At 58.9% G+C, this 27,646-nt stretch overlaps 3 protein-coding genes across 9 annotated transcripts; 1 reads left to right on the top strand and 2 right to left on the bottom strand.

Annotated features, from left to right (window-relative positions):
* The first annotated feature begins 798 nt into the window (after nt 1-798).
* ANO8 (anoctamin 8) lies at nt 799-10,424 on the top strand. Of its 5 annotated transcripts, none has more exons than XM_072029327.1 (18): nt 812-1,092; nt 3,875-3,985; nt 4,167-4,299; nt 4,397-4,535; nt 4,838-4,934; nt 5,257-5,373; nt 5,459-5,586; nt 5,867-6,028; nt 6,246-6,398; nt 6,476-6,602; nt 6,700-6,755; nt 6,857-6,931; nt 7,132-7,275; nt 7,554-8,234; nt 8,329-8,520; nt 8,642-8,773; nt 8,902-9,012; nt 9,127-10,424. In XM_072029327.1, the coding sequence occupies exons 1-18, from the start codon at nt 987-989 to the stop codon at nt 9,802-9,804; spliced, it is 3,342 nt and encodes a 1,113-aa protein (XP_071885428.1). In that variant the 5' UTR covers nt 812-986; the 3' UTR covers nt 9,805-10,424. The 5 variants fall into 5 exon arrangements, with proteins under 5 accessions (XP_038024903.2, XP_071885428.1, XP_071885425.1 ...); XM_072029324.1 differs by lacking the exon at nt 812-1,092 and adding an exon at nt 3,161-3,536; XM_038168975.2 differs by lacking the exon at nt 7,132-7,275 and having other exon boundaries at nt 799-1,092.
* Nucleotides 10,425-16,714: 6,290 nt separating this feature from the next.
* Nucleotides 16,715-24,673, bottom strand: DDA1 (DET1 and DDB1 associated 1). Of its 3 annotated transcripts, XM_038169016.2 has the most exons (6): nt 24,539-24,673; nt 20,836-20,916; nt 20,307-20,358; nt 19,931-19,992; nt 18,909-18,951; nt 16,715-18,101 (listed from the first exon to the last, which is right to left on the bottom strand). In XM_038169016.2, exons 1-6 carry the CDS (start codon nt 24,539-24,541, stop codon nt 18,097-18,099), a joined length of 246 nt encoding a protein of 81 aa, XP_038024944.2. In that variant the 5' UTR covers nt 24,542-24,673; the 3' UTR covers nt 16,715-18,096. The 3 variants fall into 3 exon arrangements, with proteins under 3 accessions (XP_038024944.2, XP_027328244.3, XP_021134945.1); XM_027472443.3 differs by having other exon boundaries at nt 16,715-18,951; nt 24,539-24,661; XM_021279270.4 differs by lacking the exon at nt 24,539-24,673 and adding an exon at nt 21,406-21,430 and having other exon boundaries at nt 16,715-18,951.
* A 693-nt stretch (nt 24,674-25,366) lies between these two features.
* On the bottom strand, nt 25,367-26,280 carry MRPL34 (mitochondrial ribosomal protein L34). The gene is made up of 2 exons (XM_027472442.3): nt 26,140-26,280; nt 25,367-25,918 (listed from the first exon to the last, which is right to left on the bottom strand). Exons 1-2 carry the CDS (start codon nt 26,268-26,270, stop codon nt 25,645-25,647), a joined length of 405 nt encoding a protein of 134 aa, XP_027328243.3. The 5' UTR covers nt 26,271-26,280; the 3' UTR covers nt 25,367-25,644.
* Between the last annotated feature and the right edge of the window lie 1,366 nt (nt 26,281-27,646).

Raw genomic sequence — 27,646 nt, 5'->3', positions numbered from 1 at the left:
AGCTCCCAGGCTGGGGGGGGGGGGCTCAAAAAGGGGACGGGGACGGGGACAGGGATGGGGACAGAGGCCAGGCCTGGCTCGGGCAAGGAGCCAGCTCGTGAGCCCCAGCGGCAGCTGCCGGAGCAGGGGACGGTTCCCGGTGGCACCGCGTCACCGCTGGCACCCGGCACCGGCCCCAAAATAACCGCGGGTGCTCAGAGCTGGGGGGCACGGGGGGGGCCAGACCTAGCCATGGGGGTCCCCAAGACTTGATGCTCACAGTGCCATGGGGATGGGGGGTGCCTGGGGGGGGCTGCAGCGGGATCCCCACTCGGTGACACTCTGGGGGTTTCGGGGGGGGGGCATTGGGGTTGATTTGGGGGTGGGGGGGGGGCAGGGGAGGGCTCCCAAATGTCAGCACGGCCCAGGTCGGGTTCCCTGCGTGCCTCCACCCGAAATAACCGGGCCTGGGCACGGTGCCGGGGGGGGGGGGCGGGTTAGGTGGGGGGGGGGGGGGGGGGCAGGGATGTGGGGCAGTTTGGGGGGCTGGGGGGGGGGGGGAATGGAGGGGCTGCGATGTGGGGCAGGAGGATGGAGGGGGGGTTACACAGGAGGGGGGGGCGATGCGGGGGGTGCAGGGGGCATGGTGGGGTGGGGGGGGGTCAAGCAGGGTGGGGGGGTGCTGGGGATGGGTTGGGGCGGGGGGGGGGGCAGGGATGCTCCGCACCCTCCTCCCCACCCCGGGGGGGGGTGATGGAAGAAGGGGGGGGGTGAAGGGACTCCTGGGTCCCCCTGCTCGGCGCTGGGGGGGTTGAAGGGGGGGGGGCGCTGCGCTCCACCGCCTTTGTCCCTCCTCCTCCTCCTCCTCCTCCTCCCGGCCGGGCGCGGCGGCGGCGGCGGCGGCTTCGGGAGGCTTCGGGAGGCACCGGCCCCGTGCCCGGAGCCGCTGCGGTCCCCATGCACCGATCCCCGCCGTGCCCCCGCCGCGCCCCCCGGTGCCCCCCACCATGCCCGAGCCGCCGGCGGCAGCTCAAGAGGGCGAACGGCCCCCCCGGAGGCCCCCCCCGGCAGCCGACGAAAGAACGGAGCCGCCGGCCCCCGCTGGCGTTTTGGGTAGGTGGCACCGGGGATGGATGCGTAAAGAAAGGGGATTTTGGGGGGGGGGCCACGGAACAGGGAGGAGTCGGCCCCCCCCTGGGTTTGGGGGGGGGACCGGGGACCGGCGGCGGGGCCGCTCCCTGCGGCTCAATGCGGCGGGGCCGCTCAAGGAGGGGGGGGGGAGGTGGTTTTATCCCCCCCCCCCTCTTTTTGTGCCATCCCGGGGGGGGTCGTGGTGGTCCCAGTACAGCTCTGTGCTGCCCGCACCCCCCCCTCCTCGCTTTCTCCTGGCTGTTTGGGGTTTGGGATGGATGTGCGCCCCCCCCCAAACCCGGACCGCTCCGTGCGCCCCCCCCCCACCAGGACAGGGTGCATTCAGGGGGCTGCGCGCCCGAGGGTTTATCAATTGATCAATGCCCCCCCCCAGGGCAGCTGTGTCACCCCCATGCCATGCACGTCCCCCCGCCGCCGTGGAGGTCCTTTTGTCCCCCCTTGCCAGTTCCGTGCCCCCCCCCCAGATGAGGTCCATGCGCCCCAAGGGCAGCGGGTGCAGGACGAGGGCTCTGCCACCGGGTCCCCAACGTGGGGAGGGGGCTGCAGGAGAACGCGTGCCCCCCCCTTGCCCACCCAGCAGGTGACAGCACCGAGGACGTGGCCGGGCTGGGACACGGGGCGGCATGGGTGGGAGCGTGACCCACTTTGTGTCCCCCCCCCGCAGCAGGCAGGTCCGGCCTCCAAATGACGCCCGCCTCTGCCCTGAGCAGCCACGGGCTCTATGGGGGGGGGGGGGGCAGGGAAGGATTTTGGGGTCCCCAGAGCCCTGCGGCTCCAGTGACCTTACCCCAAGGTGAGCGGGTGGCCGCGGGGACAAGGGGGGAGCGAGGGACAGCAGCGGCCCCGTGGGCTCGGTGGCTCTGCCGGCGGTGGCACCGGTGGCACCAGGAGGGGACGTGGGGCAGGAGGCAGGGACGGCCCCGTGGCCGGAGGGGGGGGGTCAATGCGGTGTCCCCCCCACCCTCCCCATGGTCAGGGGGATGGGACCTGCGCTCAGGACCCCCCTGTGGCTCCTCCACGTCTCTTCCAGTGACCTTGGGCAGGAGGAGCCCTGCTGCGCCCCGAGCAGCCGAGCCCGGCTTTGGGGTCCCCGCGCCCCCATCCCACAGCTCCTCGGGATGCAGGGGGGGGGCTCACACTTTTCTGGGGGCCTCGTGGTGCAAAGCGGGGCGCTGTCGTGGCCTTGCACACGTGGGGGCTCCCACACACACACACACACGCGTGCGTTGGGGTGTGCGTGCGGTGCCCCCTCCCCAGCCGGCCGCTCTCCCAGCTAGGATTTCAGCTCCCTGTGCGGGGTGTAAATAATTCAGCGGGCTGATGGCCCTATAGGAGCCTCAGCACCCCCCAGCCGAGCAGGATGGGTGCTCATCACCATCCGTGCCGGAGCAGAGCGGGGGTCCCACTCAGGCTGGGGGGGTCCTGGTGTGATGGGCAGGGTGCCTGCACGGAGCAGAGCTTGGGGACCCCGCGGGGACACCCCCGTCCCCACCCGAAGCGTCTCCCTCCCGGCACCCTGGTGGCCCTACAGCTGTGCCAGCACCCACAATGCCGGGTTTGTGCTCGGCCAGGCCCTGCCTCGCCGCCGCGAGGGCGTTTTCGGCGTGCGGGGTGGGCGAGGGGTGCCCCCGGGGTGCTCCGGGGGTGTCGGGCGAGCCGTGCCGAGCCGCCCGGAGCCGTCCTGCTCTTTCGCCCACGGTGCGGGCACAGGGAGGTTTTTCAGCTCAGCCCCTGCCCACCCGGAGCCGCCGGCAGCGGGGGAGATGAGTTTGTCGGGTCTCAGCCGGCGTTGGGGCCCTGCTTTGTTTTGGGACGGGGGGCCCGGAGCTGGGGCGCATCCGTCGGGATGGAGCAAGTCCGGAGCAGGTCCGGAGCAGGTCCGGCATTTCCTGTTTTTTTGGGGCCGGCGTGCCCAGTGCCAGCAGGATTTCCTGCGCCCCGGGACCTTCCCAGCCCTGGGGCTGGCTGTTGTGACATCCCCTGCGCCCTGGCTCAGCAGGGGGAAACTGAGGCACGGAGGCGGCCGGGTGCTGCTGGCGTGCGGGGGGGACCTGATGGCACCGTGGGGGCCTCGTCCTGCCCTCCCTGCTGGTTTGGGATGCGCCGGGTCCCCGTCCAGTGTGAGACAGGTGATGGGGGCACCGGGCATGGGGACAGCGAGCCTCCATGGCACGGCCACCCCAGAGCAGGATGGGGGCTGTGTCCCTACAAAAACCCCAGCCGGGGGGTGACAAGGGGACCCTGGGGACCGTCCCCATCCCCGCTCTTCGCAGCGGCACGGGGCCTCCCCGGGTTTCCATGGAGACCGGCTGCTTTTTCGCTCTCCCCATTTTTCCTGCCATTTTCCATCTCCCTGCGCCGCGGCCCTGCCGGAGCCCGGCCCCACCGAGGGGCTGCGAGCAGAGGTGAGCACGGAGTGGGGGGGGGACACCCAGGGGGGCACCGGGGATCCCGGCCCTGCCAGGTTGCGCCACCGCCGCCTCCTCCCCGGCAGCTGTCGGGGCTTTTTCGGGCATTGGGAGCTGCCGGAGGAGAAACCTGAGCCGGGGCCGGCGTCACCTCGCTGCGACCCGCTGGCACGGCCACCGCTGGGGACACACCGGGGTCCCTGTCCCCTTGTTTGTGCCAGCAGCTGAATCATTGTTGATTCGGGGTCCGGATCCCGCTGTGGGGCTGCAGATTGAGGTGGGGGGGAGGCCTGGGGGTGCCCGCAGCCGTTCACCCCCTCGTCCCCCCCTATCAGACAAGCTTTTTGGGAAGCGGCTGCTCCAAGCCGGGCGCTACATCATGTCCCACAAAGCCTGGATGAAGACGGTGCCCACGGAGAACTGCGACGTGCTGATGACCTTCCCGGGTAGGGAGATGCGTGGGGTGCCCGCTGCTGGTTCGGGTTTGGGGAGGGGGGGTGAGGAGGGGTCCGATGGCACCCGGAGCTCCTCACAGCCCCCGTACCCGCGGTGGGGACACGGGGAGGGATGGGGATGGGGGACACGGGGACGGCGTGGGCCGGTGCGAGCGGTGCCGTGCGCCCCCAGACACCACGGACGACCACACGCTGCTCTGGCTGCTCAACCACATCCGCCTCGGCATCCCCGAGCTCATCGTGCAGGTCCGGCACCACAAGCACACCCGCGTCTACGCCTTCTTCGTCACCGCCACCTACGAGAGGTAGGCTCCCGGCCACGTCCCCGGCCCTGGGTGCATCCCCCCCGTCCCTCCCCGGCGCCCTCAGCCACGTCCCCGGCCGTGTCCCCGCTCCCTGCAGCCTCCTGCGTGGGGCCGATGAGATCGGGCTGCGGAAGCCGGTGAAAGCCGAGTTCGGCGGGGGCATGCGGAGCTTCTCCTGCGAGGAGGATTACATCTACGAGAACATCGAGAACGAGCTTTACTTCTTCACCTCTCAGGTGGGACACTCAGGGGCGAGGGCCGGGGGGCAGGGACGTGGGGACATGGGGCAGGGACACATGGATGTGGGGCAGGGACACGAGTCATCGTCCCCATATGAAAAAGGGGATTGGAGACCCCCTGGCCCAACTGGGGACCAGGCTGAACACCCCCAAGCTGGGGACAAGAGAGGTCCAGAGGGGACAGGAGAGGGCAGGGGGTGGGGAGGGGATGCACAGGGGGGACACGGGTGTCACAGGAGGGGTGCTGGGGGCCGGGCAGGGGGGCTCACCCCCAGGCTCACCCCGCTGCGGTGCCGCAGGAACGGCAAAACATCATCAGGTACTGGCTGGAGAACCTGCGCGCCAAGCAGGGCGAGGCGCTGCACAACATCCACTTCCTCGAGGGGCAGCCCATCAGTGAGTACGGCACGGCACGGCACGGCCACCCCCCCACATCCACCTCCCCACATCCCAGCTGTGCCACATCTCACCCCCAGAAGGTCCCCGGGGTGACAAACAGGGGGACAAAGAGGGGGACACGCGGTGCGCACGCCGTGCCGTGGCCAGGGTTCGGCACCGAGCCCCCATCTTCCTCCATCACCCCAAGCCCACCCTTCCCGTTATCCCTACCCCAAACCCCGCCGTGCCAGGCCTGGCTGGGGACATATTTTGGGGACCTGGGGTGAGGGGGGGGGGACAGCAGCGTCCCCACGCCTCACCCCCTGTCCCCGCGGCACAGTCCCGGAGCTGGCGGCCCGCGGCGTCATCCAGCAGGTCTTCCCGCTGCACGAGCAGAGGATCCTCAAGCGGCTCATGAAGTCCTGGGTGCAGGCGATCTGCGAGGCTCAGCCGCTCGGTGAGGCACCGCCAGGGGGTCCTGGGGTGGGTTATGGGGGTCCCGGCCCCTCTCACCACCCCCCCCCCGTCCCGGCCCCCCGCAGATGAGATCTGCGACTACTTCGGCGTGAAGATCGCCATGTACTTCGCCTGGCTCGGCTTCTACACCTCGGCCATGGTGTACCCCGCCGTCTTCGGCTCCATCCTCTACACCTTCACCGAGAGCGACCAGGTGCGAGGAGGCTGGGAAATGGGGCAAATCCCAGCTTTTTTGGGGACGTTCCCCTCCCCGCTCCAGCCTTTCCCTTTGATGCTTTAATGCCCTAATTGCTGCGGAGCTGGGAGGCTCCTAATCCCATCAGCTGCTTAACCGCATCCCGAGCCCTCAGGGCAGTGGGATCGGGGTCTAGGAGGCTCCCCAGGACCACCGGATGGGGTGGGGGCTGAGATGGGGGGGCGGTGGGGACAGGAGGGGACCAACCCCGGTGCGGTGGGTGCCCTCCGCCCCGCAGACCAGCCAGGACATCTGCTGCGTGGTCTTTGCCATCTTCAACGTCATCTGGGCCACGCTGTTCCTGGAGGAGTGGAAGCGCCGCGGGGCCGAGTTCGCCTACAAGTGGGGGACGCTGGACACCCCCGCCGAGTCCATCGAAGAGCCCCGGCCCCAGTTCAGGGTGAGCATTTTTTGGGGGGGTCCTTGGGGAGGGGGTCCCCATGGAGCTGAGCGCCGTCCCTCCGGGTCCTGTTTGCGCAGAGGGGGCTCAAGGCACCGGTGTTGGTGCGGAGAATTGGCACCATGGTGATGTCTGTGGTTGTTCCTGGGGGTCTGAGCTGGGTCCACCCCCCAAGGCAGCACTGGGGTCACACGCTGCTGTCCCCCCCCAAAATTAGGGCATTAAGAGAATCAGCCCCGTGACCAGCGCAGAGGAGTTCTACTACCCGCCGTGGAAGCGCCTCCTCTTCCAGTGCCTGGTCAGCCTGCCCGTCTGCCTCGCCTGCCTCTCCTTCGTCTTCCTCGTCATGCTGGGCTGCTTCCAGCTCCAGGTGGGTCCCGGCACCTGGGGGGGCTTCCACACAACCCCCCCCCACCTTTTCCCTCTTTGCTGACCCCATCCCCGTAGGAGTTCGTGCTGAGCATCAAGGAGCTGCCCCGCATCATCCGCTTCCTGCCCAAAATCGTCCTGGCCGTCATCGTCACGACCTGCGACGAGGTTTACAAGAAGATCGCCTACTGGCTGAACGACATGGGTGCGTGGGGGCCAGGGGCAATTTGGGGGGGGGGGGCACGGCGGCGGGGTTGGATGCGGGGACCCCCCCCCCAAAACTCACCCCCTCGGCTCCGCAGAGAACTACCGCCTGCAGAGTGCCTACGAGAAACACCTCATCATCAAAATCGTCCTGGTAAGGGGGTGGATGGGGAGAGGGGGTGTGGGGGGGGGGCACAGATGAGGGTCCCGGCGGCCGCCCCGCGCTCACCCTGCCCTCTCTTCCCCCCCCCGCAGTTTCAGTTTGTAAATTCATACCTAAGTCTTTTCTACATCGGTTTCTACCTCAAAGACATGGAGCGGCTCAAGGAGGTAAGGGGCAGCGCACGGGGCCGGCGAGGACCCCCCCCAAAAAAAACCTCCCCGATGCCCTCGGATGGACAGACGGACGTCCTCGAGCCAGCGGCACCTGCACCCGTCCCCCCCCCCTCCTGCTGTCCCCGCATGCCGCGTCACCGCTCACGGGTCTCTCTCTGTCTGTCTGTCTGTCCGTCCTTCTGTCCCTTCCACAGCTCCTGCTCATCTTCTCTCTCTCCCAAAGCCTCATGCGTCAGCTCAAAGAGGCTCTCCTCCCCTTCATCTTCCTCCACCTCCACCTCTCCCTCATCTTCTTTAAGGGCCTCCTGGGCTTTTGCTGGAGACTGGGAGTATCCAAAGTAGGAGCGGGGAGGGCGGGGGGCCGTGCATGCCACCCCCGACCCCCCCCACGCACCCCAGCGCCCGGGGGTCCCGTCCCCACCACGGTGGCACGCACGAGGCCGGCGAGCTCGGTGATACCGGGGTGAGGGGGGCACCGCTTTAGGTGTCCCCCCCCTCTCCAGCGGTGTGGCCACGGGGAGGAGCGGGGACCCCGCAGCGATGGGGGGCGCGGGAGGGGGACACCAGGGCGCTGGCACCCTGGGGTGACAGCGGGTTGCCCGGTGTCCCCACGCAGATGCTGGCCACGCTGCTCATCACCCGCCAGTTCCTGCAGAACGTCAAGGAGGTGTCGCAGCCCCACCTCTACCGCCGGCTGCGCCGGGGGGACCTCAGCCTCCGCAGCCTCCGCGAGGTCGCCCATGCCGTCCTCCGCCTGCTCGCCCGTCCCCGCGGCCCCCCAGCCCCCGGAGCAGCCCCCGAGGGGTCGCGGGGCGAGAAGAAGTGTCTGAACGGGGGCTGCGGGGTGCCGGAGGAGGAGGAGGAGGAGGAAGAGCGGCGCGAGTCGGATTCGGAGGATGAGAGCGCCCTGGACTGCGGGCTGAAGCTGAAGAAGGTGAGCTTCATCGAGAAGGCCGAGCGGCGCGGCACGGAGCCCGGTGGCCCCGAGGACGAGAGTTTCCTGGAGGAGGGCAGCCCCACCATGGTGGAGAAGGGCATGGACCCCGCCTCCGTCTTCGAGCTGGGCGAGGATGAGGATGACGCTGAAGGCCCCCCGGGAAGCCCGGTTAAGGCAGCCGAGCCGGTCGCCGTCCTGCGGGGAGGTCGGAGGAGGAGGGCGGCCGAGAGCAGGGAGGAGGAGGAGGGCGAGGAGGAAGGGCGCAAGAGGAACCGAGCCTCCTGGATCGACCCGCCCGAGGAGGATTACTCCACGCAGCTGACGCAGGCAGAGGTGGAGAGCTGCATGAAGAAATACGAGGTGAGCTCCGGCAGGGCATGGGGGGCATCCTCCGCAAGCCCCGCTGCAATGCCTTCCTCCTCCTCCTCTTCCTCTTCCTCTTCTTCCTCCCCAGGACACCTTCCAGGACTACCAGGAGATGTTCATCCAGTTCGGCTACGTGGTGCTCTTCTCCTCCGCCTTCCCCCTGGCTGCCATGTGCGCCCTGGTGAACAACGTCATCGAGATCCGCAGCGACGCCTTCAAGCTGTGCACGGGGCTCCAGCGCCCCTTCGGCCAGCGGGTCGAGAGCATCGGGCAGTGGCAGGTGGGATGGGGGCCACGGGGGGGTCGGGATGGGGGTCTCGGGGTGGATAGGGGTCTCGGGGGGATGGGAGTGGGCTGGCCGCAAGCTTCCAGCTCATCCCCCGGTGCTGTCCCTCGTGCAGAAGGTGATGGAGGCCATGGGCGTCCTGGCCATCGTGGTCAACTGCTACCTGATCGCGCAGTGCGGGCAGCTCCAGCGCCTCTTCCCCTGGCTCAGCCCCGAGGGAGCCATCATCTCCGTGGTGGTGCTGGAGGTACGGCGCTCCCTTTGTTATTGTAGGGTCTCCCGCTGCGCTGCCCTCTCCGGTCCCCATTTCCCTCCCCCTGTTGGGCGCATTTGGGGGAAGGGGATGCTCAGCGTGCCCCCCCCGTGTCCCCACAGCACTTCGCCCTGCTGCTGAAATACGTGATCCAAGTGGCCATCCCCGACATCCCCGCCTGGGTGGCCGAGGAGATGGCGAAGCTGGAGTACCAGCGCCGCGAGGCCTTCAAGGTAGGCGATGCCAACGGGGTAAAAGGGGGGGGATAACGCGCCCCTCGGGGCCGTGCACGGAGCAGGGACGTCCCCCGAGGCGCCCCCCGTGCCCGACGCGCTCCCCGTCGGCAGAAGCACGAGCGCCAGGCGCAGCACCACTTCCAGCAGCAGCAGCGGCGCAAGCGGGAGGAGGAGGAGCGGCAGCGGCACGCCGAGTACCAGGCCCGCAAGGAGCGCGAGTCCAACCGCGACGAGGCCAAGCCCGAGGCCGCCGGGCAGGACCCGGCCCACGAGAAGAGCCAGGGCAAGGGGAAAGGCTCCGGGGGCACCTCGCACGGCTCCGACAAGCCCAAGCGTCCCAGCTCGCTGCTGGCCACCAACAACGTCATGAAGCTGAAGCAAATCATCCCTCTGCAGGGCAAGTTCCTCTCCGGGGGGGCCGGGGCCGGCAGCACGGCCGCCGCCAGGTCCCCCCAGTCCCCCACCGGCAGCGATAACAAACTCCCCGGCTTCCTCAGCTTCAAGTTCCTGAAATCCCCCGAGACTAAGAGGGACGCGGGGACCGAGAAGGTCCAGTCGCCCACCAAGCCATTCAACCCCGGCAAGCTCTTCAATTTCGGCAAGTCCGAAGGGGCCAGCGGCAACGGGGCCGCGGCCACCGCCTCCCCCCAGCCCCGACCCGGCCCCTCCACGGATGGGGGCGAGCGGCCGGGCCCCAGCAAGTCCCACCTCAACGGGGTGCCGGAGGACGGGGGCCGCGAGGAGCCGGAGCCGCGGGCGGAGGAGGAGAGCGGGGGCTATAAACTTTAAGGCGACGTTTCGGGAGCGAGCACGGGCGTGCTGGCCCCGCGCCCTGCACCGTCCCCCTCCGTCGCATCCCCTCGTGCCCCTCCAGCCCCCCAGCTGGGACCCACAGCCCCCGGGGGGGTCCGGACGCCCAAGCGAGGCACCGTCGGTGTGAGCAGCAGCAGGGCCTGGCCGTGTCCACGCATGGAGCGTCCCCTCCTGTGCCTCCGGCAAATTCGGGACGGGCAGGTGAAATCCTGGTCCTGCTCCACGGCTCCAGCACCCAAAGGGACGAGGGGAAATTCAGCGTCCCCAAATCCGCCGGGAGCATCCCGCAGAGCCCCCATGGGTGAAGACAATGGGGCTCGGCCCCACGTCTCCGATGGCAGAGGAAGGAGGCGGCGCGAGGAGCCCGATTCACCCGTGCCTACCGCCACCGCCGCGTCCTCCTGCATCAACCGGTGCCATCCCGCAGCCTCGGCACAGGTCCGGTCCTGCCGGCACGGGGACGTTCCCCGGCCCCAACACCGGCCGGGAGGGAGGGGGGTGAGCGGCGAGCGCCGGCCACCCGGATTCCCATGCATGGGCAGCATTTCTTGCACTAAAACAAAACAAAACAAGAAAAAAAAAAAAAACAAAAACAAGGCAAGCGGCTCGCTCCCGTTCTTCGTGCGACGGCTGGAGGCGGCGGAGGCAAGAGCTCGGAGCAGCCCGGCCGTGCCCCAGCGACGTTCCCCTTCCCTCTCCGCTTTCTTCTCTCGTGGAATTAACTCGCAATAAGGCGCTCGCACACGTGGACATCACGGTGTGGGGTGGGGGGCACGCGATGAGGGGTGGGGGGGGTGGGAGCAGCTTCGCTTCTGCCGGGGCTGAGATTTTGCCGCCGCTGGGTCCAGGCTTTAGCGCTTTGGGAGCCGCCGTCCTCGTGGGGAGGGGGCTTCCCGTGGCTCTGCTTCGCTTTACGGGGTGGCGGGGGCCGGGGTAAGGCTGCTGCTCGCTGTCCCCTCGCCCCCCCAGCTCCGCTCGCTGCCCCCGCCGAGCCCCCGACCATTTCCAAAGCAAGCAGGGGGAAGGGGGGGCTGCGGCCGCCCCATCACTGTGCCTGGCCCAAGGCCTGGGCTGTAGAACACGTCAGGTTGTTTTTCCCATCCCGTTTCTCCCCAAAATGTGTTTTTGTTTTTTTTTTGTTCCCCTTTTGTCTTTGAACCAAGCCATTTTATACAGCAATAAGGCCAGGGGGGCACAAAGGCTCTGCTGCTCCACTCACCTGCGCTGCAGGGGCGATGGTCCGGGGCGGATGGGGGGCTCCTCGCACCCAACTTTGGGGTCCCCGGGGGGGCACGGTGGGGCAGAGCAGCCCCCTCGGCCTCCCACGGGGCCGGGCACCACGCTCAGTGCCTGCCAGGCATGAAGAGCAGAGGATTTCTGGGGCAAGATGAGGGAAAAGGGAGCAGCGGGCTCCACGGTGCTGAGAAACTGGGGCAAACGGGGCCCAGAAAGGACGGGAGGAGCAGCACGGCCATGCCCCGGAGCTGCTGCTCCAAGGGGAGCAGGAGCAGGGGAGCCTTGAGCGAGGGGAGCTGTGACCCCAACCCCCTCCCGGGCTCAGCTCCCTGCTGCAGAGCCCCAAATCCTGCTCAGCTGCTCTGCCCACACACCTTGCTGCCAGCCCCTCCCGTTCCCCGCTCCCCATTTTGGTTCTCGGCTTCTCCCTGGGTCTGGCTCACCAGCTCCCAGCTCGGTTCTTGGTTAAAAGGCTAAAAGGTTAAAAGGTTCTTGGTCCTAAAGGAATTCTGTTTGTCCCGTTTCCCTCCTGGGGTAACGGCCCCAGCACGAGCTGAGCTGTCCCCACACCACTTACCGGGGGACAGCGCAGGGTCCCGCTGCTGCTGGACCCCACGGTCCTGGGCATTTTTAAACATTTCTCTCCCCAAAATATTTCTAAGAGCGGCCGCCTGTCTGGTATCTCACTCTTCCGGGCAGTTACTGTACAAAGGAGGGAATTGTTTCCTTTTTTTTTTTTTTTTTCCTTCTTTTCTCCCTTGCTGTGCGCTCTCTTTCTTCGGAAACTAAAAGAAATGAAGGGGGGGGGTTATTTATTTCTTTTTAATTTATTTTGTCATATTTTTGTAAAACCTGCAGAAATGCAATAAAAAATATATTTCAACAAGCCTGAGGCGTGCGCTCAGTTATTGCCCCAAGTGGCTTTCGTAGCGTGCTCAGGGAGCGAGCCTCAGTGCTCCTGGCCCTGGGGAGGGCAGAAGGGGACACTTTGGGGCCACCGTCACCCCTCAGCCCCCCCAGGCAGGGGGAGGCTTTGAGACAGAGACACGAGGACGAGCCCTGCAAGCACGGGTGGGTTTAGGGCACGCTCAGGCAGCAGCGCCCGCAGCCACGTCGCAGCTCTGTCAGCAGCAGGAAAGGGGAGAGGAAGAATGAAGAGTGGTAGCCCTCTAAATTCTGCAAATTTATTGTACACAGTATCAAACATGGAAGAGTTTAAAAATAAATGCAAAATTCCAATGGCCGTGACATTTGACTAGCAGTGTATTTACAGGCACTCCACGACGGCAGCCCTTCTGCCAACACGCAGCTGTCAGAAAAAAAAAAAATACAAAACACAACAAAAAAACGCATTCTCCCGGCCCCACAAGACAGGATTTTTTTGCAAAAAGAGGGAAAAACTCACGGAGACAGGTGGGAAATTAACACACACTCACAAGCTCGACGCCGCGCTGCGAAAACCAGCCTGGGATGGCGTGTGCTGAATGGAGCGAGGAGCCACAGCAGGCACGGGGGGACAGAAAGCTGAGAGCTGCTCTGAGCCGCTCGGTCGGGGTGCGGGACAGGCCAGGGCCGGGTGGTTTAACTAAAAATACCCAGCACGGCCCGCTAATGGCACGCTGCGCACTGATTAATGAGAAACGAATGCATCTGGAAGGCAGCACGAGCGCGGTGCAGAGGCCGTGACTCAGCTCGGCACATCCAGTCCGACCTCACGCTGTTTCTTGCGGTATCTCATGGGGCATCTCGCGTCCCTGCACCCCAAAACCGTGGCTAAGGAATAAACTGAACGGCCCCGTCCTGCCCGCAGCCACGCCAGCTGCCCCAGCCCTACCCACACTCGGCCTCCGTGCTGCTTATCAAAGCGGGGAAAAGCTTTTTGATAAGCTCTTTGACCTGTTCAGGTGTCTGCAGGAAAAGCACCGCGTGTGGGTGTAGCAGAGGCAGTTCGGGTTGGAGCTGACTGGGACAAATCATCCCGGTGATGGGTGTGGAGCTGGGAGCAACGAGAGGCGTCGCTGCCGGCTCGCTAGCCGAACGAAGCTCGCTTTGGTCAGGAACGGGAGGAAATTGAAAGCAGAATTGTAGCAAAGAGAGGATAAATTTCTGTCCTCGTGGGGCACGAGGCAGCTTTAAGGCAGCTTCGCTTTCCTAGAGGGGTGGTGAGCTGAGGACTGGGCTCAGCCCACGAGCTGGTGGAAGCCCTGCCTGCACCTCACAGCGTGGGGGGTAGCAAAAAGTGGCCCACCTTACATCACCTAAAACTCCTGGCCAGCCAGCTCCTGCACGAGGAAAATCCCAGTTGGGAATAGGGTCGAGGTTTCGCAGTGCTGCCCTTCCATCCTGCCAGCCCAATGCCCGCTTTTGGGTTTGTATCGGTAAAATCTGGCCCTCCACCACAAAACGTTAACCCAGCCAGCTCCTCAGAAGGCATGAAGGCTTCTAATCAGAATTCTTAAATTCCTAGAACAAGATAACTCTAAAATCACACCCAGGGGGAGACTCGGCTTGTCACATCTGGGGACAAACTGGCAAAGTTTTGCCTTTAAAAACAGTCCCAGCGTTAGAAAACTTCAAAGCTGGCGTGTCGTTCCCTTGCTTGTCACAAAAAGTTCCTCCCTGCAGCCTTTCCAATACACAGAAGTTTTTTTTTTCCAGTAATTGAGAAAGGAAAGGTTCCAGAAGTCCTCCCTGACATTAAACTCTGGAGATGACAGGCGTTTCACACAGAAGACAGCTCAGCACACGGCTCAGGATGGGCACGGCGGGCTGGATGCGACCACTAGCCCCAGCTGTCAGCCCACGCAGCCAGCCCACCTGGCCAGCCTGCTGGCTCAGCCTTTCGGGTGATTTCTGGCACCAAAACCTCCCGGATCAGCTGTCAGATGAGACCCCTGGGCTGCACGCTCGCCATCAAGCCGCAGACATTTGTGAGGCAGCAGAAGAGAAACCCGAAAGCGCAGTCAGCACAGCGTGAAGGTCAGCCTGTGCTTCACCAAGCCCGTGATGCAACACCCCTCCTGGGCACCGCGACCAGCACAGCCTCCGCATCTCGCTCCCAAAAATACCCCGAGCTGCTCTCCCAGGTAGATTCAGCCCTCTCTTCTGTAAAGAAAAGGATTTCCCACTCCTTGTTAGACAGCAAAAAAAAATTGTAAGATAAAACCTGACACGGAGAGACGTCAAGTGGAAGCCCTCTGGTCGCGGTCAGCACATCGCTCAATTCCCCTGCTGCCAGGCTGACGTCATTAATGCAGGAAAACTATTTTCCTATTGTAAAGGTTTTTCAAAAAGACCCGCATATCTACAAGAAAAAAATGAAGCTAGTGGTAAATAAACAAGCCAGGAAACAGTAGCTGGTAACAGAGCCAATAGCCACAGAATTTAAGAACAAAATAAAAAAAAATCCAAGACTCCTGCTTAGCCTTTGCCATTAAGGCCAGAGACAAAGAGCTCGCCAGAAAATAAAGCTCTGAAGTTCGACCTGTTCTATCTAGTGCAGAGTGAGAACGCTGAGGTTAATGTTCATCACGTTCAGAAGTCGTCTCAGAGGAAGCAGCCCGAGCACCCATGACTAACTGCTGCGTAAGGCACACGCTGGAGGGAAGGAAACCCATCTGCCACCTGATCCTACTCGGGAGCACACCGCACGGCCTTCCCCACACGGGGCCTTCAGCAAAACCCCAAACAACTGCCTGCACGTGGAGCTCGCCAGCCAACAGCTTGGCTTACCCCGTTCTCACCAGGATTATGATGGCAGAAAAGAGTGCCCAGGTTACGTGCATCCTTGGGATTCATCCCCAGGCTCAGAAGCCAGCTTGGGACAGAAATCCCAGACTTTAAGACTGCTGCTGCTTCTTTTTTTAGCCTAGGACAGACACAAAGTATTATTTTTTTTTCTTTAAATCAGATCTAACTTATCTAAATGACTCTAAAAGCCTGTTCCCTTCCTGTGAAAGGCATCCTGTCCACCTTAAATACTCCTCTGGTAAAGACTTTGAACACTTTGCAGCCCAGCTGCAGCTCAGCAGCCTCAGGCAGGAGCTGAGCGGCTCCTTCCTGCCCTCCCAGCCTGGATTTCCATCCCGCTGCTGATCACTGGGTCTTCACAGCTCAACGTGGTTTCAGGGCTCATCAAAAACTTCTGCACGTGCTTGCCAGCTCCGTAAGCTTCGTAGCAGTCCTTCACTTGCCAGTTTGGTACAAAAGCCAACCTTCCAGCCACGGGTTCTGCTGCGTTTTGCATTTCCCTGGGTTTACTACTGTCACCTCCAGGCTCCTGCTCGAAGCGCGGGCGACACCGAACGCGCAGCGGGTTCAGGGCCTCGTCCATTAGGGCCTTGAAAAACTTCCAAGGACAGAAAGAGGAAGCAGCCTGAAAGCCACCCGTGCAGATGTTCCCTAACCGACCATCCTCAGACAAAACAAACTAATCCGGCAAACGTCAGGAATCAGCCATAAATGCAAACAACAAACACTTTGCTGCTCTGATGCAGTTCCCTGTGAATTCACAGCTGGGCAGAACATGTTAAAATCTGCCCTTCTTTCCAACATTCCCCCCCCTCCTCCAACTCTTACGCGTGAGGAGTAGGTTGGTGGTTTTTTTTGACTATTTCTCCCCTAAAAATAAAATAAAATTATATGATACCAAGAATTAACCTAGACAAAACGTTAGTTTCCCTGCACATCAGTCACTAGTGTATTTTTATGTTCGAAAAAGGCAGTGCCTAACTTTTTAATATTCTAAACTTACCCAACATACATCTCAACTGCTGTTTAGTGCAGGAGCGCCCTGCCTGGCAGCACAGATGCCCCCAAACAGGACAGTCTGGTCCTGGATGGACTCATCGTCCCCTGGTAGAAAGAAACGTGCTCCTGCTGCTTTGACTACTGAGCAAAGATTCCCTATTCAGCTACAAAAAATCCTGATCTCTGACAAGTATCTCAAGTTCTCATTAAAAAACCCAAACCTTTAGTGTACATTGGTAACAGAAACAATACAAATTCCACTAGGCAGACACGTACAAAAGAACCCCTGAGGGTCACTAAATTTCAGTCACTTTGTAACAAGAGAGGCTGAAGTGCGAAGAGCTAGGCATTGTACAAACAGTGTGGTCAGCAAGAAATCCAGGGTTTGGGTTTTTTTTCTTATTTTTGTTGTTTTCAATGCACTAAGGCACCAGGAAGTCACAGTTAGGCAAGTAAGATCTTCCATGCAACACTCAAACCTGATACACTTACCATGGATTAAACAGATAGGATCAAAGTGCAATAGCTTGAGGACAGCACTCTGGAGCCAGGAGCAGCAGGAAAAGTGAGCTGGAGAAGGAAGGAGAGGAGGGAGCTCTCGCTGCAGATCAGATGAGATGTAGAAAGACCCACTGGGGGTATTAGAAATCCACACTGCTTGTGCTCAACCATGAATGCAAAAAAACAAACAAACAAACAAAGACAAGTTTGATACTTAAGGTCACATCTCTTTGAAGATTAGTTTCTCCATCACTTCAGAACTACTTTAAAAAAATAAAAATAAAAAGGCAACCTTCTCTTACCTCCTAAAAATCTCTGAAACATCTCAAAGGCTCCCATAACCAACAAGAGAATTTTTAACGACACGGAGGGAACAAAGACGGGGGTTTACGACAGGAAGGAACTGCCAACTCTCTTTAATAGTACATCACTCTGTCTAGCAGAGAAGTCAGCAAAGCCCAAACCTTGCCATGTCAATCAAGTATACAGCATTTTACAACTTCAACGCACTGTACAAACATTAGTCTGCAAGGCTGCAGCTCTCAAGCTTTGCTAAAACACACAAATTGGTCACACTTTACCACCAGCTGCATGTCCGTTTCCTCTTTTGGTATCTCACAGCTCTTCACAGGATTCTTCAGCTTCAGGTGATCCCTGCGAGACCAGATGCTAACACAGCATCTTCAGTTAACATCCTGCACTGTGCACAGAAGTACTTGTTGGTAGCGGCACGCTGGGAGAAGTCCTCTTGCAATTACCAGTAAATCAGACGGAATTCTAAGCAGTTTTTATCTTCACCAACACGGTTGGCATTTCCAACAACATTCCAGTAATTTGGAGGTTACTGCCATCGCAAAAAGGTAACGTTTTCTGAGGCAGGTACAAAGTTCTAAGCTACTCGGTGTTAACTTTGAGTTAAATTCATTCACTGCATCAGGAACTCGGTGCCTAACACACATTTGAGAACGCAGAGTGAGCTGTGCCCTGCTCTTCCCAAGGTTCTGCCTCATAACACGCAGTCATAAGCAATGGTCTATCTCCCTTCGGGTCCCCTTCGCCCCCACACCTGATTTTGTGGCGTCCACTGGTAGGAAGGGGATGCTGTGAAGGGGATAGCAGAAACCCTGGCCTCAAGGCTCGTGGCCACTGCAGTTGCACAGAACTAGGCTCATCCCGGATCTCTAGAACAACGTTCGTGTGAGATTTCTTGAACTGGTGTTTCAGATTGGTGAACGAGGAAAAAACACAGTTATAACTTCATCAATTTAAACTAACACAGTGTGAAGTCAGCTTCTTACATTAAAGCAGACAAGACATCATTACTAAACTACACCTTCCCTGTCCCCTTCAGCGACGATGGTCATTTCCTTTTAAGTCTCTGAACCTCCGACTCCACCTGGACGACTTACGGGTCTCCACTTCTGCTCCTCCTGAAGAGTCAGTGAAGGGTTACAGGCAACAGGCACTGAGCTGTCCCAGTCCAAAAGAGATGGGTTGGTCTTTAACGGAGACCACGGAAGCTCACGTTTGGATCAAAGTCCCGGACTCCACTCCAGACATGCCGATATCGCAGGAAATTCAACGTACCATTAGTCAGAGCCGGCAGTCGACACAGAGAACTAGATCTAGTTGCCAAGGTGCTCCCAGACTCATCCGGCCAAGCGCTGCCTGCAGGGCGCCTACCCAACTCCACTCCATCAGCTGCTGCTTAAATACACTGTTGATCAAATACTCAGAATAGGATAAAAGCATCCTTTTATTCCAACGGAGAAGTTGCACATATCAGTCTGTTCAAGACCAAGAGACTGTTAGAATTAAAAGAGCAACACAAGCAACACACCTTTCACTTGAATTCTCCATGACCACTGACGCATGAGATAATGTACGCTGCCAAACGGCCGTGGCCCTCACAGAACAGACCAAAAGAATACAACTGATATATCAAGTTGACAACACGTTTTGCTAAGATCAACATAATCCTAAATGACACCCATGATTTTTCTTTTTTTTTTCTTTTTTTTTCTTTTTTTTTTTTTTAAGTGCAGTGCCAATTTCAGAGTATTTGAGAAAAAAATAGTGAGGCCCCACACTTATGGCTGGACTGGGCACAAAGAAGAATGAACCACTCGTAACGTGTCAATGGGTACATGGATCAAAAAGCCTGCACCACGCCCGGGGTCTGTAACAACCCATCTCCTGCTCAGGCTTCCATAGCTAGACCCGGTTGGTTAGGTAACAGATTTAACAAAACCTGTAAAAGTGACAGTGTATGCTTTTGAGAGAGGAGGAACTAAGGTTATACTACGTGTTTTACTGGATTGTTCCACCATTGCTCCGTAAGTTTTACGGCATAAATTAAAAAAAAAAAAAAAACGGAGAAAAAATAAATACATTGGCTCCTATGAAGTCAGAAGTGGTTTGGGCTGCATAGTGGATGGGTGAGAGATGGGGGCAAGGGGCGAAATTTACACACTTTGAGACAAAACAGGAAGCGCCTGCAAAGTAGTAGAGGAGAAAGCCAAGAGTTTAAGTGTCCTCGTTCATATCCTGGCTGTCTGTCCGAGCGATTTTCCGTGGTGGCGCCGAATTCTCACCTTCTATTTCCACTTGCTCTTGATCTCTCTTCTTTGCTGCATTCTGTTTGGACAAAGAAAGTCACAGTGAAACTCTCCAAAGCCTTCTGATGCTGGCGGGAGCTAATGCCAGTAGAAAAAAAATGTTGTTTGTAAAAATTTCAGGATGGAATACAGCAATGCGATGACCTAACAGACATACTGAAACAAACCACGAGGATTTTGCCCAAAGCCAAGGGGTGCTTCTTCATATTTGAGGGTGGGGCAATGACACCAATCATTGCTCTCAGCATCTTTTATTTATAGACCTCAAATATTTCATACACATGAGTAAGATTCTCTTTTCCTGCTTCTCTGAGTCAGTCCCTAAACTTATCAAAATCACCAAAAGACTTCCGTCATACACAAATATTTTCTTTTCAGCTTCAAGGCTCCTTATAATTTTGCCTCTCTCTGTGTTCTGCATCCTCTCATGATTAAGATCCCTGCTTTATTATCTCCACTCCCAAGCCCTTGCCTTGTGTCTGAGCCCTTCCAACCCAGGCAGCATTAGTCTCAGACACCAGCTAGAGCCTCCTAATTTGTGCATTCCTGATACGCGAACTCAGATTTCGTAACCAAGGTACTTACACGGCCTCATTAATGCATTCATGTTCTGCATAAGCTCATCCATCTTTTCCTAACAGTCTTGGGAGGTAGGAGCTCTCCTCTAGCTGTAAAGCAGACAGCTGAGGCACAGGGAGACCAATTTGCAAAGGTCACAAAGGAAAATTGTGCTAAGTGGGAAACAGAACTGAAGCCTCCCAAGTTCTAGACTAAACACTGAGTTACTGTCCTCTGAAACAGAACAAAAAGCTTTTAAAAAAAATAAAATGTGCGGAGACAGAGCTGTGCAGAGACACAGCCTCCTTTTGCTGAAGTGCATTTCACAAGGACTGAATCACTCTTAATTAATCATCAATATCTTGATTGTGATCGATACCCAGCTCTATCAGCCAGAGTCAGCAAATCGAGACGCTTATATTAAGGAAACACAACCATACCTTTTTGTCCCACTGCTGATGTAAGTAACGCAAAAGTATATTTGTCTTTTCTGTTACTATAACTGCCAAAGAAAGAGAGAAACAAGCTGAGGTCGTTTTAAAGACAACCTTTAAAACCGTGCAGCAATCATGACATTATTTCACGTACTAAGCATGGTCCTTTAGATTAAAGGGCAGGATGCAGGAACAGCAATCACTTCGTTAGGACAGAGGAAAAGCACAAAAAAATCAGTAACTAGACATACACTGCTTGTCACTGCGGTGACAGTTCAAGAGAATCGGCTAATCTGAAGTTTAAAATCAGTGAATTTACGTGTATGTCAGATCTTTAAAATCCAAAAACAGGAAAAACTCAATGTCAATGGAGCAGACTTACTTTGTTCGGATGGGTATTCTCTCGTGGGAAGGTATACCGATGGTCTTCTGTTCTGTAGAGGAATTGCACAGTTACAGAACAGCGACGGCCACCAGGTGATTTTTAACTCCAGTACAGCTAAACCAACCCAAAGGCCACCAGAAACCCAGACTACAAATGCAGTCAGATGTTCTGCCCCGTTATATGACACTGTGCTGCTGCTTTTTTCCTCTATTTTTTAAGAAATTCGAAGCAGGTCCATTTTTCTGATGTTTTTCAGGGCCTAAGACCATTACTAAAGAATGTGTGCATACAGAGAGCACCACTGATGTGGCTTGGCTGCCGTGAGGACGCATGCCTCACCAAAACAAGCAGGAGGTTTTCCTTGCCAAACTCAGCTCATGAACTGCAAGCACACATGGCTGGGTTTGTTTGTTTTCTTAAAAACAAACAAACACTCGTTTCGAGTTTATTTCCCTCTCATATCCTTTGAGCCCTGCAAGAAAACCTCCCAGAGCACCGGGATTTCTGGCCGACACGCAATACTTACTGATGCTTTACATACGGAGTCCGCATGGAATCTGCTGAAGTTGCTTTTGTTGTAGACCGGTAATCCTTTCAAAAAATCGGCCTGAAAAGACAAAGAACACAAACAAAGAAGTAGGTGAAGAAAGGAAGAGTGATATTGCAGTTGTTGTTTGCTTCAGGCCGACTCTCCAAGGAGCAGCTCGGGTCGTTAGGATAAATAACTGCAGGGTTGGGAAGGATGTTGCCAGGTCCCAGCTAGGGAGAGCCGTTGGAAACCGAAACAAAAAAAAAAAGAAAAAAACAACACAAAAGTGGTTTTGTAAACCAAGCGAATCCCCAGCTTTTGCATTTGGCTCGCTGTTCTCCCAAAGTTCTGGAATGCAGCTGGAAGGCTGCTCGAGAAACCTCTCCTAGCATCCAGGTGACGCGGGTGAGCTCCGGAAGGAAGCTCTGCACCACGCAGACCCCAGCGGGATCCACAGACCAGCACAAACCACACCACCACCCGAGGGAACTGCCGCAGCCACCCCGATGACTCAAATCCTCGAACACGTCCCCGTTTCAAACCAGTTGCTCTTTCGCTTTCAGTCACCATTCTTTGTCGATTCCAGAAAGCGACGAAAGCCTCCGAGGCCCCAAAAACCCAATCCTTATCAGCGAGGCCCGACTTTTTTTTGGTGAAGGATCATGCCCCTGCCTGCGTCAGCGCTGCCAGTACTTCAAAAAAATAACCCCCCCAGTTCAGAGAAGAGCTGAACACACAGGGCAGCGAAGCTATTTGCTAAACAGCAGCGGGAACCCCGCAGAGCCCTCGCTGTTTAATTAAGCCGCACCAGCGTGAAACAGGAATTTCCTTCTCCAAAGCGAAAAAAGGGGGGCGGGAGGGGAGCGTTACGGGGTCACGAGAACAGCCAGCTTGAAAGCCTGCCGGAGCCTCTTCACTCACAGCACAGAGGGACAAAGGGAGATGCTCGGGGAGGCCTTTGAAGCAGCCAGGAGACGGGGAAGAAACGCACGAGGTGCTTGGGCGATAGGCAGGAGGGGCCCTGAGACACCCGAAGCCATCAGATCAGCTACCTGCGCCGCAGTGATCCTCCCTTAAAGCCTCAAAGCCTATTATAGTGCACACCAAAGGCTTCTAATCCTGCACACACAGCAGCCTGCTTAGGAGCAATTTAAACAGGAGGGCGAAGCAGCAGAGGAGCCGTTTGATTTCGGCCTTCGAAGCGATAAACGAATGGCCGCGGCTGCTCCACCACCGCCGGGCTCAAAGGCGTTGTTTCCACCCAAAATAGGAGCCGTTATTTTCATTAAGGCCGCATCTTTAATTCAAAACAAAGAGCTGCAATTAGCCAAACCAGAAAATGTTATTCACGCTCTTGTTTTTGAACCGACGTTCTCGTTTCCACATTCAGCCCTTCCTGGGTGCCAGGTTTTAGCTGAAAGGAGAGACTTGGAAAAAGAGGTTTGAAGCAGCCAACTGCAAATTTCTCTCTGTCTCGTCCCCCTCAGGGGCGAGGGTCCCAGGCTGAAAAGGGTGGGGAATCCTCTAAGGACTTCCACAGGCATCTTCCTCCTCACAGCCCAGGTTTAAGACTCTCTGATGGTTTGGAAGGGCTGAGGATCTTTAGAAACATCCCCAATTTCGAAGCAAACCTTTAACAGCCCGGCGCTACAGGAGCCCGGTCCAGGCACGCCCCTGGGTTCTTTAACTGCTTGCTTTCGGTTTCTGTTCTTGTAAGTGGAAATAACTGTTCCTGCCGAGCAGCACACAGCTTCGGGTCTGCCCCACCTCAGTTCCCTCACCCCAGGCTATTCCCCACTGCCCCATGGAGAAATTTGGGCTGGCAGAGCCTGCGTTTGCCCTGAGAGGGGGCGCAGCTCTCCCCAGGCACGCTGAAGTCATTTTTAACAGATTTCTACAGCAGTTGTGCCCAGCAAGTTGTTAAAATACCATTAAAATCATCAGTCCAAATGCAATTTAAATAAGGAACGTGTTTGAAACGTGGGTGCTCCCCCTCCTCTAGAGTATAAGAGACTGAAGGAGGATGTGCAGCAGCTCAGAGGAGGCGACAGAGACCTCAGCTCCTAAAGGACAGCCTCGAGCACCCCAGGCTCAGCCTCCACCTCACCCCTGGGTGGAGCCACACCTGCTAGGGCAGGAAAACGGCAGGAAAATTGGAATTTGAGCACAGGGAGAGCCATTTCTCTAGTTTAAACGCTGGGAAGTAGAATGGAAAAGCCGCGTGGTTAGCACCCAGGTGATCCTGCTGCTAATCCTGCCCCGTTTCAACAGGCACCTGCCCTGATGCAACCTCCTGAAAAGGTCCCCTGGGAGAAGCGCCCCGAGGCACGTTCCTGGATATCCGGCACGAAATTGGGAGCGCAGCGCCCCTTATCTGCTCCAAGGGCACCAGATAAGCCAGGTCACCGCCGCACGGCCCCCCACCGCGGTGCCACACGAGGAAATGTTCCTCCTGCAGCCCCTCCTGGCGCTCTTTAAGCGAGCAGAGCGGGCCCAAACGCCCAAGCAAGCGACCTCAGGAGACAACAGCGGCTCCTTCTACGCTTTGGGAGGTGAGGGAGAGATAAGAGGCCGTTCCTGGGGCAACAGGGCGCTCGGCTTCCTAGGAAGTCCTCGTCTAAAAGCAGAAAGGTGAAAATAAAGACAAAAAAAAAGCAACGTATGCATGCCCTGTTCTCAGGTTTGGAAAGGAACCACAGCAACCACACTGAGGAGCGTGAGGCCCAAAGCACGGGGGCTGGGAGCAGGGCTGTGTCCCCACACCACACACACACGGATGTGGGGTGGGGGAGAAGCACCAACAAGGGGCACGGCCACCAAAGCTCCCAGCTTTGGGACACGGAGACCCCCAGGGGACACCCCCCAGGGGACACCGCTGACCCCTCTTTGTCACAGGGCTCACTGAGGGGCAGGAAAAACTCTCTCTTGGCCCCAAAAACAACCCCCCCACTGCAGGGGAAGGGGACGGGATCTCTCCTGGCTGCGACCACCACCACCAAACCCGCAGGCAGCCGCTTGCTACATGGGGACAGCCCGACAAACCCCAACAGCCCCCCCACACCCAGAGCCTCTGAGCACACAGCACGGGGGGGGGAACACCCCACACCCCGAGGTACCCCCAAATTTCCAAAAAGAGACACCCCCCCCAAAAAGAGCAGCTCCCCCCCTCGAAAAACGCCTCCCAGGACAGCAGCCCCCCCGAAAAACGGGGTATCCCTAGAAGAACAGCCCCCCATGTAAAAAGGGGCACCCCCAGAAGCACAAAACCCCCCCCAAAAAATAAAAGGTGAAGCCCCCCCTCGAAAAGCCGGGTGCCCCCCCCGCAAGAGAACACCCCCTCAGAGAAAAAAAAAGACACCCCAAAAATAAACAGGGCAGCACCCCCAAAACACCAACAAACCCCTCCAAAAAACGGGGACCCCCCCCCAAAAAAAAAAAGACCCCCCACACACAACTGACCCCCCCCCATGAACCCCGCCGCCATTTTGGGGGCCCACACCCGCCCCAGGAAGGGGGGGGGGGGGGGGCGCACCCCCCTCAAGCTCCCTCAGCCCGCAGCGAGAGGGGCCCGGCCTCGCCCCCCCCCCCAAAGCCTCAGGGAGGGCTCCGGGGGTCGAGGGCCGGCGGAGGCCGCGCTCCCCTCAACGCAGGGGGCTCGGGGGCGCCGCCATTTCGGGCGGGGGCCCGGCCCAGCGCCTACCATCTTCGCCGCCGCCAGCCGGGAGGAGCCGCCCCGCCTCCGCCGCCTCAGCCGCTTCCCCGCCCCCTCCGCCTCCTCCGCGCTCTCCCATTGGTCGCCGCCGCGCCCGGCTCCGCGCTCATTGGGCGAGGCGGCCGTCAGTCAGCGCGGCGCTGAGGCGCTTGGGGTGAGGTAGGGGCAGGAAATGCCCCGCTCGGGAGGGGTTGGGAGGAGGGGGGGGGGGGAGAGGACCCGGATGTGGAGGAGGCCGCGGGGTGTGATGGGAAATGTAGTCCGAGCGGGGATCCCCTGTCCCTGTGGCTCTCGTTAATGAAGGCGCTGTTAATTGCGTGGTAGGGGCGAGGCTGTTAATTAGCGGCGCTGAGCGGACAGCAGTCTTGAGGAGGAGTTGGCGTGCAGCCGCCGTGTGTAATCAGAGCAACCCCAAACCCTGTTGCGGCCCTGGGAAACCAGACAGCAACCACTTGGGGCAGGCAGCGCTGCCCCACACGGCTCTGCCCACAAAAAGTCACCCCCGGGACCGAAAAACCCCCAAAATCCCCTTCAGCCCAGCACAGGAATGGGTGTCCCAGCCCGGAGCTGCCACCGAGGAACAGGACAGTGTCCCTGATGATTCCCCACTAATTGTACCTCAAAGGGGTAAAGAAGCAGAGCAGGGACACTGAGGATTTGGCCGTTGTAAAATACAAACTAAGCTCTCTCTGGTGTCAGCCCTCATTCCACGCTGCTGCCGTCCTTTCGAGGCTCCCAGGTGCTTGTGAACCTCAGATCAATCTGCCTCTCCTCTCCCCGTTAACTTCACATCGACAATTAATACAGGAAGCGCAGTAAAAGCTGCTAGGCTTTAATTACAGCTTGTGTTTTCCACAGGTTTATCTTACAATCACGCGTACACATGGCAGTGACCTGCCAATTAAAAAAGCAGCCAATAAACCAAGCCCTCGCAGACCGCTCTCCAACCAGGGCGATTCCTCTCATGCTGCAGAAGGGGCAGCCGGGTGCCGTCCTCAGTAAAAGCCCTCAGGCTGCGTCACTCCAAATCCGAGGCACTTTTCGGGCTCGGTTCCGGCTCACCCCACCCCAAACCGACCCCACAGGCCGAGCCCTCAGTGGCTCAGGGACTTCCTGCCCTTGAGCATGCGCCGGAGGATAACCTCGATGCCTCCCGGCGTGCTGATGCGCTTGATCCAGCCGTGGGTCCGTTTGCGCTTGCGGTTGTTGGGCTGGTACTCGTTGCCCCGCGCCTTGAGGCGAACCTGCTGCAGGCTCCACGAGGACACCGGGCCGGCGAGGCCGAGGGGCAGCTCCCGGGACCTTGACAGGACGGACGCCGCCCGGAGCTGGAAGGGAGAGGCCGCGACGTGCCGCAGGAGGAGAAAACTTGGCAGGGAAAGAGAAATAAAGAAAATAAATCAGCGGGGAGAGGCCGCGGCGCTGCCCCAAGGCCCTGAGGAGGCAGCGGCGCCTTCAGCACAGCCACGCCGGGGGAGAACGGGGGGAATCTCCGCGGCAGCGGGGGTCAGGCCCGGCCCCATTACCGGCTCCGTTATGTTACCGTGGCCCCGTTACCGGCCCCGTTACGGTTACCGCGGCCCCGTTACCTGCCGCCGGCGGCCCGCGGCCACAGCAGGCCCAGGCCCGCCGCCATCACCTCAGGCCTCCCTAGCAACGCCGGCCTCCCAACAACACCGCCCCCTATTGGCTCCTCGCCGCCGGGGGGGAAAGCGCGCATGCGCTCTGGAGGGCCCAACACCGCCGTGCCGCCGCGGGGGGTGATGGGATTTGTAGTCCTGGAGACGGCCGAACCCGCCGCGTTGTTACCATGGCGACGGGCTCGGGGTTTGGCCTGGTCCCCCCCAGGCCGTGTCCCAGCGGGCCGCCCGCGGCTCCAAATAGTGGAATAATGGAAAATTTATGGAAAAAAGGACCCCCTGTCCCCCCGGGCTTTGCTGGGAGCTTGTGAGGTGCAAAGCCCACCTGGGCAGGGCGTCCCCTCGCCATCAAGTCACCAACAAAACATAACATTTAGAGGCATAAACATAAAAACGTAGCCTAAACATAAAACATAGCATCTAGAGGCAGCTCTAAATGCAGAGTTATTCTTTGTCAAAACACTGTGGCCATCACCAGCCCCTGCGTTTCCATCCCTTTGCCATGGCAGGAACACGAGTGACCCCATGGAGGCCCCATCCCCATCCTCCCCCACCACCACCCCGTGTCACCGCGGAGTTCCCCACTCACCGATTTACCCCAAAATCTGCACGACATCAGCCTGGCCCACCAGCACCCGGCTCCAGCCACCTTCCTCCTGTAACACACACACCCTTTTCAGGACAGAGCAGCATCGTGCACAGTGAGGATGATGAGGGTTCATCCTGCTCCCGCTGCTGGGCTGAAAAATGTGGTGTGCAGCCTTTTACGGGGCTGGGTGGTGAGTCACCGATCGTCGGGGCAGATCTCTGCCACCCTTGCTGTCTGCTCTGATCATTAAAAATTGTTTTGCTGGAGGCAAGCTTGGCTGTATCACCAAGAGCAGGCAGCAGCTCTGCCTTTTTTCTGTTTTTTGTTTTTTGTTTTTTTGGATTGTTTTGTTGTGTTCCCTCCAGAAGTCCATACCGGCAGCATCACGTGTTCAGGAGATGTGAATCCAACCCTCCCTAAAACATGGATGTGAAAAAAATAAAAAAAAAAAAAACGAGATACATTCATGATTTTCTATCTGTCGTGTCACAGCTCCTGCTGTGCATGCTCACAGGTGCTGAGCTCTGACACACTCGTGGCGTCTGGGAAGCCACAGATACCAAAACAGCGAGAAAACCATAAAAAGATTTCTCCTCCCTGACAAGAGCAGGGATTAACGAGTCCTGCTCACAACACATTTCACAGGCACCGCTCTGCTCCAACCCCGCTTGCTGTGGGGCGGCCGCACTGGGAGACGGCGGAACCCCCCATTTGGGTTGGGAAACCAAGGCCAGCACCGGGCAGGGAGCTCCATAACCCAAATCCCTGGAGGGGGCAAAACCCAACACCCATCCTCCTGCCCCCCCCCCTTGCTCCTGGCAGGCCTCCATGGGCGGGCGCTTGGTTCGGCTTTGACTGGCAAGTCCC

This window comes from Anas platyrhynchos, chromosome 29, assembly GCF_047663525.1.
Source record: "Anas platyrhynchos isolate ZD024472 breed Pekin duck chromosome 29, IASCAAS_PekinDuck_T2T, whole genome shotgun sequence".
Taxonomy (NCBI): domain Eukaryota; kingdom Metazoa; phylum Chordata; class Aves; order Anseriformes; family Anatidae; genus Anas; species Anas platyrhynchos.
This window is presented reverse-complemented; position numbering and strand designations above follow the sequence as displayed.